General features: G+C 36.2%; 1 protein-coding gene across 1 annotated transcript in view; it reads left to right on the top strand.

Moving 5' to 3' along the window:
* The window catches only part of si:dkey-97m3.1 (fatty acyl-CoA reductase 1), a 37,250-nt gene that overhangs the window by 6,903 nt on the left and 14,530 nt on the right, over nt 1–15,817 (top strand). The window contains exon 2 of the mRNA XM_056245275.1: nt 3,378–3,603. Within this exon, the coding sequence (XP_056101250.1) occupies nt 3,415–3,603 (189 nt within the window). The 5' untranslated portion in view covers nt 3,378–3,414. The remainder of the gene's footprint in view (nt 1–3,377; nt 3,604–15,817) is intronic.

Below are 15,817 nucleotides of genomic sequence, written 5' to 3'. Positions count from 1 at the left end.
ACGTTCAAAAACCCATCTGGGTATCTGGGTAAGTCTGAACATAGCAATGTATCATGGTTTCTAAAAAAATATGAAGCAGCAAAACTGTTTTTAACTTAATAATAATAATAATAAATGTTTCTTGAGCAGCAAATCAGCACATTATAATGATTTCTGAAGGATCATGTGACACTGAAGACTGGAGTAATGATGCTGAAAATTTAGCTTCGATCACAGGTATTTTTTAAAATATATTCACATAGAAAACAGATATTTTTTATTGTAATAATGTTTCACAATTTTACTGTAGTTTTAATCAAATAAATGCAGCCTGGCTGAGAATAAGAGACTTCTTTCAAAAACACTTATACATCTTATAAACCCTAAACTTTTGAACGGTATATAGTAAACACAAATGAAGCAAAAAGCAAGCCTGGAGGGAAAGGTAATGCAGGATTAACGGAAAAGAAAAAAAAACACTAGAAAGATGTGAACAATGCAGCACTATTGGTCTGAGTTTTGTGAAGGGGAAATAAGTGTGAGAGTCTGTAACAGCAGTTGAGAAGAGTGTAGCCGGAGGGAGAATCCTGACACCTGCGGAGTGAGAGACTGTACTGAGATCAGCTATTAGCAGTTAACACACTTTCATGCCATCATCATCACACGTGTCTGAATGTACTATTAAATACCTCTCACTATGGAAGCAGGTTGTCCAATTAAATTCACTGACCTTCTAAAATAACCTGAGATAATTGACTCCCTGGTAAGACAGATTGCGTGTTGCTGTCGTATACAGTATCAGTCTTTGTGTGTGTGTGCGTGTGTGTGAGAAAGAGAGCAATGTCAGATTCATTCACAGGGTTTTCAAGTGTGAATCCTCTCTGACCTGCAGTTCGGTCTTCCTCATCCCAGTCAGTCGTATTCCCAGTGGGGTGTTTGTGATGGTTGGTTTGCAGGAGATCAGAGCTCAGAGGAGAATCTGTGTGAACCGTAGACTTGAAGAGCTCAGCAGCTGCTAGACGCCGCGCCGGGACTCGTGTCAGTGATGTAATAGCTGGCAGAAAATGTAACGAGTCATAAATCGCTGCCACCAGACTTGATGTACTTCAGTCTCTTAAAGCCGAGGGGACCAGAGGAATGAAGTATGACAGACTGCATTAAGTAGATGCTGATGCCCGGTTTAAATGGATGTTTACCTATTTTTTTCTATTTGTCATTCCAATTTTTAGTTTTCAATTTCAACTTTTAATCAAGTTTTAGCTTCAGTTCAGTATATTTAGTTTCTTATTAGGTTTTTAGGGCTGTCAAAGATGATACATTACTAAAATGATTTTTAAAACATTTATTTAATGGAAAAAATTGTATTTTTACAATGTGTTTAACATATAGCCTACTTAAATTTGACAAATTACCTGTTTCATTTTATTCCTGTCAGTTTTTTTTATGAATTTACTTTTTTTTTTAACTTTTATTTTAGTTAGTAGGAATTTTATATATAAAATTATAATAACCTTTTATGTATAGAATTTTTATATATAGCCTAATTTATATAAATAATATAAATACAATTTGATATATATATATATATATATATATATATATATATATATAAATTATACATTCGTTTACTATTATATTACCGGTATAAAAATATATTCTATTAAAGCTGCAGTCCGTATCTTTTCCTCTTTGTCGCCATCTGTCTGTTCGAAATCTGTAACTGCAGTGATTCGCGGAATTATCATCTTTACGTGGGTTGTAAATCGGCATGAAACAGCGCGGATGAACACAGTGCTTTGAGGCGAGTGCTGCTGTCAGTCACCGCGCTGTGTGGATATTGTCATACAGAATCACAGATTCACTTTTTGAAAGTTTGACCAACATAAGAATTTTCATAAGAAAATGTCTTCTGAACAAGTAAGTAAAATCCATTTTTGTTCTGACCAACTAAGGGGGAAAAGCATTCGACATGATAAGCTTCGTTAGATTTAATCAACGCGATTTACAGCAACCGTGCAAATTATAGCCTACTTTGTTCTCAAATTGTTCATGTTAACAACATCACATCAGCATTGCGTGACTAATGTTAAATTTAATGTGTTTTATGATTACCTGTGTAGTTCAGAATTCATATTCTCCATAATAGCAAAACGAGAAAGGCACAACAAAGGAAACTCCATAACTGTGTGAATTAAGAAAACGTACTGTTACACGATTGAACTATTGAAATGTCTTACTTGTTCAGCAGAAAAAAGCCGTCTCTTCTTCCGTTTTGAACCCCTTCAAAACACGGAGTTCACGCACTTTTCAAAAGCCCCGCCGATGTTTAATCCTTGTGTTCGCATGAGACGGTTTCTTTCTCTTCCTCTAGCCACCTTAAATCCAAAGTACGAAGTCTTTTGGGTTTTATAACTGCTGAATCTCCAGTTGACACTGATGATTGTTGTTTGGATCTTTCTGGATGCCATAAGTTTAATTATGTAAAGTGCTGCGAGAAAAGCCTATACATCTAAACATCTCGTCACGCGCAGTATAGCCGGCTAGCCGAAACTCCTTCTTTATGTGTACGGGTGTGACGTCATGACGCAAAGACATGCTCGAATCTCCCGCGGAAACCCACCAGTACCACTGGAATTAAAATCATTATTACAAGCTAACCGTTTTAAATCTAGCTATGGCAAGCAGATAGTTTTGACCACTGGCAGAATAAGTTTTTTTTAATATAATTATTTTGGATTATTTTTAACTTAAAAAAGTTACGGACTGGAGCTTTAAGTATATATTAGCATATATACACATTTTTATATATATATGTAAATAAAATGTAGTTCATATGTGTGTGTATGTATATATTATATTTCTTTTCACGCGAGTGTTATTGATTAAACCATGTCAGCGCTGTACGAACACAAAAGCTGCAGGTTGAATGAATCTACATCACCAGTCAAAGGTTTGTACACACCTACTCATTCTTTATTAGTGGCGTTTGCCAAGTCAAACATTACTGTTACTATTGCTCACGCAAGTGTTAAATAATCACCCAACACTTAGTGTATGTGTGCAGCTCCTTTACTGAATGAGCAGACGCACAATTGTCACCTAGTGGATGGTAATACACTCTTATAGACTCACGAAGGCCAGGAGGAAACCACCAAGCCACCGCTTAGCATTAGCTTACATTAGTGAACACTTTTGCAACCACAAACAGTTATTATGGAGGGCGGGGCCTTTTCTAGTTAGTCTTTGTTTGTGCACACATTAATGTCACTGCTGTAGAGCCAGTTGACTGTAATTTTCAGGTTGGTAGACTGTCCTTTGAGAGAAAGTTCAGTCAAACAATAGTATCTCTTACTGATGAGCTGACATGTTTTGACTGGTAAATTCTCTCTGTTCGTCAGTGTCCAGGAGGAACGGCGTTCATCTGTCATACTCATCATGACCTCGATCTCGGAGTGGTACGCGGGGAAGAACGTGCTGATCACGGGGGCGACCGGCTTCATGGGAAAGGTGCTGGTGGAGAAGCTCCTGCGCTCGTGCCCCGAGGTCAAGGCCCTGTACATCCTCGTCAGGCCGAAGGCGGGTCAGTCCATGTCGGAGCGCGTCCAGGACATGATGAAGAGCAAGGTGAGGAGAACATTTGCTCACCATCCCTTTTAAGATAAGGGAAAATTTTTATTGAAATGTGTACTTTTTTATTGTTTTTCTTTGCTAGTTTGTAAGGCTGCACATTTAAAAAAAAAAAAAAAAAATTGTGATTATGTCAATATGACAATTTTTTTTTTTTTTTTTGCTTTGCTATTTTGTAGGGCTGGACAGTTTGTCCAAAGATTTTGTGATATTAATATGACTATAAACTAATAATGATAATAATACATATTTATATTAATAATTATATTATTATTATTATTATTACAATAATAATAATGTTTTGTTGTTTTCATTGATTATTATTATTTTTATTAATTAATAATATTAAAGGAAGAAATATTGCTATTGTTTATATATATATATATATTTAAATTTTTTCATTTTTTAAACATTATTCTATCAAGCTTTTGTTTTGATGGAAATCCACATGGATCCTTAAAGCTTCAGTTTTGTTGACAACAGCCGGTTTATCAGCGTTTCTCACTACAAGTTTAGGAATATGGTTGTCATCGCATGTTTCGTTCCCAAATGCATGTTATAAGCGACTCAAACTCAGGACAGATGCAGAGACGAGTGGAGCAACATTTACTGTGAACTGAGAAAATAAATTCACCAGATCATGAGCTGCTCGCGTGCAAAAGGAAAGTGCCGCTCTTCACTCTGAAACACGCAGCGCATATATTTATTTAACTAAAACAGCCTTTGTGCTTTGATAATCGCATTATTTTATTCCTATTAAACATACAGCCCTACTTTAAGACGTCGGGAACTGTATGTTCAGGTCACTTTAAGACTTTTGCTATACCTTTCTAAAACATCTCCCTTTTCAGGTTTAGCAAACAAAAGCCGATACCGTGCATTGTATGGTATCTTTCATGACCATCTTTCTGTCACAGGATATTTCTGCCTTTGTAAACGGATGTAATTTGACCGCGTCCTAACTTTCAGTCTGCAGGACGTGTTGATCCTTAAAAAGTTAGTTACGTGAAACCATGCAGAACCGGTGCAGGTGCACAAAGCTTTCCAGAGAAAACCCTGAATCCATCTGTGTTTACTCGTATGCGGTCGTCAGGGTTTACCTTTATTGTTTTCCTTGAACTTGATACTCTGAAGTCTCCCTAGGGCCACATTGTAAAACGCTCTTTGATTGTTGCCGTGGCAACCCCACCACAAACGCCACCCATATATGGTATCGTTCAGAAGTCAAACGGCATTTCCATACACACTGCGCCCCGAAACCACAATGAGGTGATGCATCGCCACCAGAGGTTTGCCTGATCTCCGGCCTCAAGCGTTTATGTTTGAGGAGTGGCACTATGTTTCTCACTGCATACGCTGCTCAGTACAGTTTGGAAAATGCAGGGATGGAATAAGTGTTTTCTTTATGTGATGAGTCATATACTGAATAATGGAGCAATTCTTTTTGTATGGCAGTTTGCTGTAGTTGCTCACATGGTTCAACTACGGAAGCCCTGAACCGCAAGAAAAAAAAAAACTAGAAAAAAAAAAAAAATGTAAAAAACAAACAAACTAGCATTTCGAGATTAAAGTCGAAACATTTCGAGATTAAAGTCGAAACATTACAATAATACAGTCTTCCATAGAAGTGTGTGCATTCATAACAGTGCGCGTCCACTGGCTCAGAGCGTGCGCGTGTGTGTGTGTGTTATCTGGGCTTTCAACAAAATTCTACACAGGTGCTAATCTACCAACAAGAATTACCCTGGCGTTGCCTATTATAGACGAGCGCACAGACTCCGCCGGAGTATCACGATGGTCCAAACTTTATGTGGCAGTGTTTTTGAGGTGTTTTCGTGCTCGTCTAGGCAACACTATCTGGGTCGAGAACACAGCAGTAACCGTTCTGTCTCCCTCTTCACCGCAAATACGTTCTGGATACATTTTATCATTCTGTATCCAATCATTTGGCCGGATCTCGTGATTTCCTCAGATTTAATAACCACTAATGGTGGTTGAGGAGAGGTTCTCTGATATGATTGTAAAGCGCTTTGAGTGTAGACATATGAAAGCGCTATATAAATGCCTCATTCATTCATTCATTCATTCATTCATTCATAAAGCTATCTCCATCCAGTCTGAGAAGTGTTTTCCGGGTTGGTTTTCCTATAGGCTAAAGTCTATTCCGGCGCAGTATATTTTATAACGTCCTATAATGGTAGCCTACTGCTGGTAGATTGGCACCTGTTGAATTTCCTTTTGTTGAAACAAAACACACACACACACACACACACACACAGTGTGAAACACTCGCTATGCACCATTATGAATGCCTGTGTGTGTGGCAATGTGAAACAATGGCAAGCACACACACAACTTCCACGGAAGACTGTATTCTCGTACTCTCGAAATGCTTCGACTTTAATCTCGAAATGCTTCGACTTTAATCTCGAAATGATAGTTGTTTTTTTTAACTGATTTTTTATTTTATTTTTACGTTGCGGTTTCGACTTTAATCTCGAAATATTTCGACTTTAATCTCGAAATGCTAGGTTTTTGTTTTTTTTTTACTGATTTTTTTTTTTTTTTTTTTACGTTGCGGTTCGGGGCTTCCGTATTTATCAGAACATTTCAGAAAAGATTAAGGCTTAAAATTTAGGATATTGTAATGGGAAATGTTTTTGGATATTGTATATATTGCGGGTTATTTATCGCAGAGATGGACTTTTTTTTTACTTGGTTCAGTTAGTATCCTACAGCAACATCATACCAACAATTTAGCAAACAAATATCGAAGATGTATATAGGTCACAGAGTTTGTGTGTATATATATATATATATTTTTGTATTTCAGTTAGTTTATTCTGTTTCAAGTAATGAAAACATTTTTTATGTTTTTAGTTTAAATTAACTATAATAACCCTTTATAGGCCTGTCACAATTACGAATTAAACATCTGTATCTGTATATCTTATTCAATCTAATAGCAATTATTTTAGATAACCACAATAATTGGGCAGTTTAAATTTCAATCACATTTTGCCATTCAAATTAAGGGTAATATATTATATTATATTATTATACACTAATTATAGAGATATTATACATTTTCACAGTATTAAAAATAGGCATTAAATATGGGCTTATTTTTATTATCATAATATATACGATTCCAAGTAAAAAATAGGCGTACATTGTAAACGATATGAACAAAATAGATTCAAATTAATTGTATGACAATTAATCATCAGTACAAAATTCATAGTCATGACAGGCTTAATGTTTTCTTGGTTGTGAATGCTGAACGTTTGAGTAGTTTGATCTCAGTACACACTCGCCTGCTGGGACTTGTGACGGCGCGATGTGAGATCTGAACCCCAGCCAGAATGAAGCTCAAATATTACCAGACGCAGATTAGCATTATGAGTCAGATGGACAGATTCTGTCAGCGCTGTGCAAACTCTGTGACCTCTGATATAAGCCCTCATTAGGTCCCACCGTGTGTGTGTGTGTGTGTACATGTAAAGAATGCTCAGAAGCTCAAACAGGCACATCTTGTGACGTTTGGGGGAAAGAATATTGAATGTGGGATGCTATTATTCATCAAACAAACATGTCTATTGTTTGGTCATTTAAACGGCCTGTCTCCAGATTCTGACCGACCAACAGATATATATTATATATACAGTATATATATACATATATATATGGGGTTGGACAATGAAACTGAAAAACTGGCCAATATAGTGTACACACACAGTGGATATAAAAAGTCTACACACCCCTGTTCTACACACAGCTGGTTTTTGTGATGTAAAAAAAAATAAACAAAGATAAATCATATCAAAACTTTTGAACCTTTAATGTGAAAACTACATGCAATGCTCCTGAAAACCAAAGTGACACATTTTCGAGACAAAAGACAAACATAAAAACATAGATAGACAAACAGACAGACAGGCGGATGGATTATAGTGGTACAAAATGATTATCATATTCATATACCATAGTATTTACAAGATACTTTAAAGAATGCAATAGAAATACCTATTGTCCAATTTTATTTTCTCAAAAAACAATATAGTATAGACATATTTAATATCTTTTTGGTACTTTTTGGTACTTAGATATTAGTATATTTTTTATCAGATTTTTTAAAATTAAATTATACTAGATGTTTGGGTATGTTTAATTATATTGGTTTCATTTAGTGTTTATGGTTTTTATGGTTTTTTATGGCAATTTATGGTAAAACACATGCTGTCTCACTAACTTAGTTTGCTTTGTTTTTGTTCCAGCTTTGGTTTTTAAAATGATACAGTCTGATAATATTATGATAAAATATAGTCACAACACTTTTCAGTGTTGTAGTCGAGGCCAGATGATTACATATCCAGTGCATCCTTGACAAGACAAAGACAAACATGAAAATATGTCAGACTCAAGTACAACACTGCTACTTATTAGGAGCTTGTAGTGTTCATTTACCACAGACAATCATTTTAATGTGTGTTGACGGCATTTTTAGTCTTATAATTAATTATTAATGAATTAGTCTCTACCTGTGATAAAGTGGCTCTCTTACATTAACTCTACAGGATCATGAGGCTCTTCTGCCATCAGATCGTCCTGTTCCTCACACACACACTTCTTTCTTTCTTTTCAGCTCATTCGGTCACTAACCTTCATCCTTCTTTTAGTCATTAGGCCGTTTCATTCCTAGTCTAATGTGATCCTGCTTTATATTTCTTCAAACACATAAGAAAGAGAGAATTAATGGACCCATTTGTGTGTGTGTAGTTTGAGGAGTATTCTCTCTCTCTCTCTCTCTCTCTCTCTCTCTCTCTCTCTCTCTCTCTCTCTCTCTCTCTCTCTCTCTCTCTCTCTCTCTCTCTCTCTCTCTCTCTCTCTCTCTCTCTCTCTCTCTCTCTCTCTCTCTCTCTCTCTCTCTCTCTCTCTCTCTCTCTCTCTCTCTCTCTCTCTCTCTCTCACACAATTGGATTATTTGTGCCAGAGGGCCTGGTGGTGGACTGGCACAGAATACCACCATCCCACAATGCACTATTTGCTATTTCCGCCACATCAGAGAAAGCAAATGTTTGCAGTGGTCGACCTCGGTGAACCCCTGACCTCAGTACACTGAACGTGTGCTGTCCTTTATCTACATGCCACTTCTTTTCTCTTACAACCCAGTTTTAAAACGAGTCTGAACTGCTGGAGGATTTTTCTCAATGCACTTTCTCCTAGTGTGACTCTAGTAACACTGAACACTGAACTAGATCAGCACTACTGATGTTATTGTCTGCATAAATATTGATATTAACTGTCATACGGGATATCTAACTTTACTTCGCTATATTTCTATTAAATCCTAATCTAATTATGACAAACTATATATCTAAGATCTATCTAAGGAAAGGTCTAAGACTGCTAAATAGATATTTGACTGCTGTTTTTTGCTACAAATTATGTAGGAAGAGTAACCGATGATTTTTATATTATCCTCTAAAATATAATATTATCTTTTTTATCGCCTTTTTTTATTATATCACATATTTTAGTAGTTATCATAAATTAGGTATCATTTGAAAGCTTACAAACTCAGAATTCATCCTGTGAGAACCGTTTTGAAATTGAACATTGCGTTACCATAGAAACAGTACTCTAACATATTTTATCAGGCTCCTCCCCTTTTGGGCATCATTATATTTCATAATTTATGATCAAAACCTTTTCTAATCTTGACAAAACACATATTGTCAGAAAGGTCTGAGGTTCCAAAATTTTGTGACAGAATTGATATTTGGACAGAAATCTATTCATTTGTTAAGGCAGAATGTATACAACTAAATTCAATGGAATGTATGTCACCCGGTGGCTATTTCTGGTACTACACCTAAACAAAATCTCATGGGAACTTCAATTTTTGTGATATCAACTTCAAATTTGGAACATAACTTGGTTAGATATATGGCTTTGATTTTATAGTAATTCTAGAGTAAAAAATATTTTGTAAAATATATATTTTATATAAAATAAAAATATATAGTACAGGATATTTGATTTACTGTAAATTTAAACTTCCATAACTTTTTCATACTTTCATTTTTTGAAGTGTTTTCACTTCAGCAATAATCTGTTGAGTGTTTCCTTTAAAACAAGAGCAAATTTAGGTCTATATTCAAAAAGCATTCTTGAATTACAACCATTTAAGTTTGAATAGTGCATTTTAACCCCCATTCTCAAAAAGGGGGGTGACAGCTAAATATATGTGGATTTTTTTTTTACATTTGTTAAAAATATATTTCAATACATTATTTTAATTATAAAAGTAATCTAATAAAACATACATATATTTTGATGCTTAATTACATTATATGTTTAATTAGATGACTTTTATTTTGGCCAGATATGTGTATTTATTAAATATGTTTAAATTAATTGAAATATTTTTACATTCAATATATAATATGTTTCCTATATAAATTGAATCTAATTAAACATAGTTTTTATGTTTATTTACATTATATGTTTGATTAGATTACTTTTATTTTTGCCAGATATGTGTATTATATATTTCAATATATTATTTTAAATATAAAAGTAGTCTAATAAAACATACATATACGTTTGATGTTCAATTAGATTATGAATTTAATTAGATTACTAGATATTATACTATTAGATTATATAGGCCAGATATGTGTATTTTTAAAAATGTGTATACAGTATATTTAAAGCTCCAGTCCGTAACTTTTTTAAGTTAAAAATAATCCAAAATAATTAGATTAAAAAAAACTTATTCTGCCAGTGGTCAAAACTATCTGCTTGCCATAGCTAGATTCAAAACGGTTAGCTTGTAATAATGATTTTAATTCCAGTGGTACTGGTGGGTTTCCGCGGGAGATTCGAGCATGTCTTTGCGTCATGACGTCACACCCGTACACATAAAGAAGGAGTTTCGGCTAGCCGGCTATACTGCGCGTGACGAGATGTTTAGATGTATAGGCTTTTCTCGCAGCACTTTACATGATTAAACTTATGGCATCCAGAAAGATCCAAACAACAATCATCAGTGTCAACTGGAGATTCAGCAGTTATAAAACCCAAAAGACTTCGTACTTCGGATTTAAGGTGGCTAGAGAAAGAGAAAGAAACCGTCTCATGCGAACACAAGGATTTAAACATCGGCGGGGCTTTTGAAAAGTGCGTGAACTCCGTGTTTTGAAGGGGTTCAAAACGGAAGAAGAGACGGGTTTTTTCTGCTGAACAAGTAAGACATTTCAATAGTTCAATCGTGTAACAGTACGTTTTCTTAATTCACACAGTTATGGAGTTTCCTTTGTTGTGCCTTTCTCGTTTTGCTATTATGGAGAATATGAATTCTGAACTACACAGGTAATCATAAAACACATTAAATTTAACATTAGTCACGCAATGCTGATGTTGTTAACATGAACAATTTGAGAACAAAGTAGGCTATAATTTGCACGGTTGCTGTAAATCGCGTTGATTAAATCTAACGAAGCTTATCATGTCGAATGCTTTTCCCCCTTAGTTGGTAAGAACAAAAATGGATGTTACTTACTTGTTCAGAAGACATTTTCTTATGAAAATTCTTATGTTGGTCAAACTTTCAAAAAGTGAATCTGTGATTCTGTATGCCAGTATCCACACAGCGCGGTGACTGACAGCAGCACTCGCCTCAAAGCACTGTGTTCATCCGCGCTGTTTCATGCCGATTTACAACCCACGTAAAGATGATAATTCCGCGAATCTGTCACAGTGTCTGGTTTGTGTTTCCCCGGGTGTCACTAGAGGTCCTCGTTTTCACGGTGTCCTTCACATTGACTACAATTCCCAGCATTCTGTCTGTCACTTATCACTGTCCATTACACTCAGCTGTTACCTGTAATCATTGTCCCAGCTGTTCATTGTTAGTCTTGTTAGATCTGTGTGTATATATTCCATGTCTGTGTCAGTATGTGTTACGGAGTCGTTGTTATGTCTGACACTTCTTGGTCTGTTCCTGATTGTTCCTTGTGTTTTGTTATTTTTGTATTTGGATTGTTTACACGGTATTTGACCTTTGCCTGGACTGGATTTACGCTTTACGAATTACCCATTAAAACATCCTTACTGCACTTGGATCTGCTGTCTATCTCCCGTGTGTGTCGTGACAGAATCACTGCAGTTACAGATTTCGAACAGAGAGATGGCGACAAAGAGGAAAAGATACGGACTGCAGCTTTAAATTAGTGCTGTCAAATTGATTAATCACATCTAACGTTTTTGTTTACATAGAGTGTGTGTGTCTTAAATATATATATATATCTGTGTGTGTAAGATTTAACAGCACCTATTTAAATGCATTTAAATCCATTTTAATTTATACAAATATTTTAAAAATACACATATATTTAAATATATTACAAAAATATAAAAAATACACCTATGTGGCCTATATAAAAGTAATTTAATTAACATACATTTGATTTAAACATAAACAGTACATGCAGTGAAAAAGAAACAAATGGAGGACATTAATGGCATGATGACGTTAATGCTTAATATTCACAAAATTATAATAATGTAGCTTTAGATGACTGTATATGTGCATTTAAACATATGCGAGGATGTTAAAGCGTCCAGCGCACATATTCTGAGAGAGCGAGTATTGCACATAAGAATTGTAAGCAGTTGATAAAAAGACCAGTCCTTGTTGAAGAACAGCATCTCTATGCTCTGTTGTATTGCTGTAATCTCTCCGTGTGCTGAGGCATATATAGAGTTCATCATATGCCAGCATGCGGGCACAGGGTGTGTTGTGTTTATGTTGCCCGGCGACACACACCGCATCAGGAAGTTTGGCTGAAGTAACTGCGCTCCGTTTCCTTTACTTAGTGTATTTTTGAAACACTTTCACGTGTCTGAGTGATCCAGTGCCTCGCATTCCCTCGAGTTTGAGTTGAGCAGAGTTTACCTCTGTAGTTTTGTCTGCATCTTGACCTCCTAAATGCTTTTCTGCCCAGCGTGTGTGTGTGTGTGTGTGTTGTGACCTTTGCTAGGAAGGAAATTTAAAGACTCCCATGTGTGTGTGTGTGTTGGCTAGACTGCACTCATGGCCCATATGCTGTCCGATCTCTCTAGTAATCTGAGTTAATGGCAGTTATGACCACACTTATGCATTCAGATTATATTATTGGACTTTATTCCCATAGTACTTACATGTTTAAGTGTGTGAGGACTCAGCAGCTGTGGGATATTTTACCATAATGATTTTCCATATTAAAATCATAAAATTTTGTTTGCATTTGAAAATTCACTTTATTTTACAGTGTCCTTGTTACATGTAGTTACTGTAGTAATAACTATAAATTATGCGTTATTACATGCAATTAACCATAAACAAACCCCTATTTCTAACCAGTAAATGTAGTTAATATTACTCAGTACTTAAATGGATAATTACACTGTAACACGGACACCTTAAAACAGTGCAACCGAATATTCTCTGATGTCAGATAGACGAGATAGTTATTTATTTCTGTGCAAAAACTGTTATGTCATGTTATGATATCAAAACAGTTTATGCGCTATCTAAATGCTGAATAATTTGTTTTTTATTATTGTTTTTTATTCATCTTTCTCTTTATGTTTTGTGGATCACATTAAGACAGTCATGTGTCTATTGCCAGATTTACCATACGCATTATAGTTTAATAAATAAATAAAAACTCCTATAGCAACTGTTCTAACTTCTAATTTCTAATTTTGAAATTTCCTGTTAATTGTGCAAGAAAGAGTGTGTGAAACTAATGAACTTGTACATCTCACGCCTTTGACAACATCTTCTGCATGACTAAACCAACTCACCGCAAAAGCAAATACAATCATCCTGTGTCCTGACATGCAAGCAGACTTTACAACAAGACATCATGTACGTTCAGAGAATGTCCCAGTAATTCCTGGGCAAAAGCCAGGAAGAACTGGATTGTGACGTGTATTGCTAGTTCTTGTAGTTCTCGCTAGGAGGGTTTTGATGTGGTGTTTAACAGTTAGGTTAACTACAGTAAAAAGGACAGCTGTGCTCATTACAGTGTTAAATCTCCATTGGCCTAAGTTTCAAAATCTAATCTAGAATTCAAAATCCTATTATTATGATGTAATTGCATATTATGGTCAGTACTTGCATGCACTCCTAAAAATAAAGGTTGCAAAAGAAGGTTTTCACAGCGAGGGCATAGAAAACCCATTCAGTGAACAGTGAAATGTTTTTTTATTCTTATTATTTTGATGAACATTCCAAAAATATAAAGAGCCTTTTTGCACTATAAAGAAACTTTTGTGGAATGGAAAGTCAATATTTGTATTCCTTAAAACTCATGACAAATGTTTTTTCCTTTAATCATGCATTAGAATAGCTTGAATGTAACTCTACACCCTTGCTTCATTTAGTATATGCGGAGGTGCAAATATGCAAATTAGCCCCGCCTCCACTCACTCACACCAGCTCAGATTACCCGATCCACTCGCTCAACTGTAGTGAATGCTATACAATGGCAAATGGAAATATTGGTTTAATTCAGTCATATTTGTTTGAACCAGAAACTATGGAAGCTTGTTCCCACCACTGAATAAAAAATGAAGAAGGTATTTGCGACTTTTTATCTCACAATTCTGACTCTTTTGCTCGCAATTGCGAATTACGCGATATAAAGTCGTAATTGCATGTTATACGGTCAGAATTGCGAGATATCAAGTCATAATTGCATGTTATAAGCTCAGAATTGCAAGATAAAGTCGCAATTGTGAGTTATTAAGTCAGAATTGCTAATGTTACACATACCATGTTCCCGTTCGCCAACAGTCAGACAGTTGCCTTCTAAAAATCAGCATCATTAGAAACGCTTTGAAAGTCAGTGGAAAAAGGTATATTGTCCATCGGCACCAAATGAAACGGTTTGACTCGATGGTGGAAAAGTGGCTATTGATGCCAATAAAGAGCCTTTATTTTAAAGGGTAACTAAACCCCTGGTCAGAGCCTGACTCCACCCACTGGCAATATTTGAAAAATGCTGGAAAAGTGGGCAGAGGCCAGCGGAGGGGGGGCGTGCACCTGAGACGGGTCTCTCTGTAGGCAAGGGCGTGGTTAGCTGGTGCCTGCTTACATCACAGGGCACCACAACTTCCAATAGGAAAATTCAACCGCAGTAGCCACCGTTCAACCTGAAGAGGGCAGCACTCAGACGTTTTTACACCATTTATTATGGAATTAAAACACTTTATTAGCCTGGGTTTCCCCATACTGCCTTTGCGCAGTGCAATTTTATTCACGCTGCTAGGCAGTCTGGATACCACGGACCAAATTTTCGCCTCATCGAGGGGACCAATCACAGAACGGGGAGGGAGCAGCAAGACGATGATGACGTCTATGCGACACACCAAAGCAGTTTGTTTATACCTATGGATCCAACATGGCAGCAGACGCAAAGTTACCTTTCGATGCAGCCTTAGATATTGTTTTAAGTAGTTTAGAACGCAAATAAATCTCGGACCCATCGTCTTCTTCCTCGTCTAATTTCTGTCGCTCTACATACGTCATCAAGTATAATTGAAACGATTGGCTATGAGCTACGTACAGGCGCATTTGATAGACATTCGTAGCACCCAATAAACGACTCTGTAAAGTAAAGTAGCTCTGATCCGCTATTTCTTTTTCTTTTAATTTTGATTTATTTAGCCAAAAGACAAAAATAAGGGGAATACATCAAAATGCAATGTAAGACATTTAAATTATCACAAAATGGCATCATTAATTGCATTACAATATAGCCGTTTCATTTACACTGAAACTTACCTCGAACTATTATTTTGATGCCGTGTGCAAACACTGTTTCCTTTAGGAAATGCAAATCTGCTGTTGGATAAATATGTAAAAAGCGCCACACTGGCTGTGCTGGAGAGAGTGTGAGAGAAACAGCTGTCAGAGGCATCACACAGCATCTGTCTGGCCCTCGGCTGGTGCCTGCTGGTGGGGTTACGGTGGGTCACTTATTATGTCCAGCTCTGATACTGAGAAAGGATTCTGATTGGCTGTGGCTGTCGGAATGTGCCACTGCCAGACGCTTGGAATTGTGGGTAACATAAGTCAGCACATGTGTGTCAGCTCGAGCCGGGAGGACACAGAGCCTCTGCAAATCCTCTTTTGATATCAGATTATACGCTGACA

The sequence above is a fragment of the Rhinichthys klamathensis genome, unplaced genomic scaffold (genome assembly GCF_029890125.1).
Source record: "Rhinichthys klamathensis goyatoka isolate OS25496 unplaced genomic scaffold, OSU_Roscu_1.1 h1tg000029l_1, whole genome shotgun sequence".
In the NCBI taxonomy this organism is placed as follows: Eukaryota; Metazoa; Chordata; class Actinopteri; order Cypriniformes; family Leuciscidae; genus Rhinichthys; species Rhinichthys klamathensis.
This window is presented reverse-complemented; position numbering and strand designations above follow the sequence as displayed.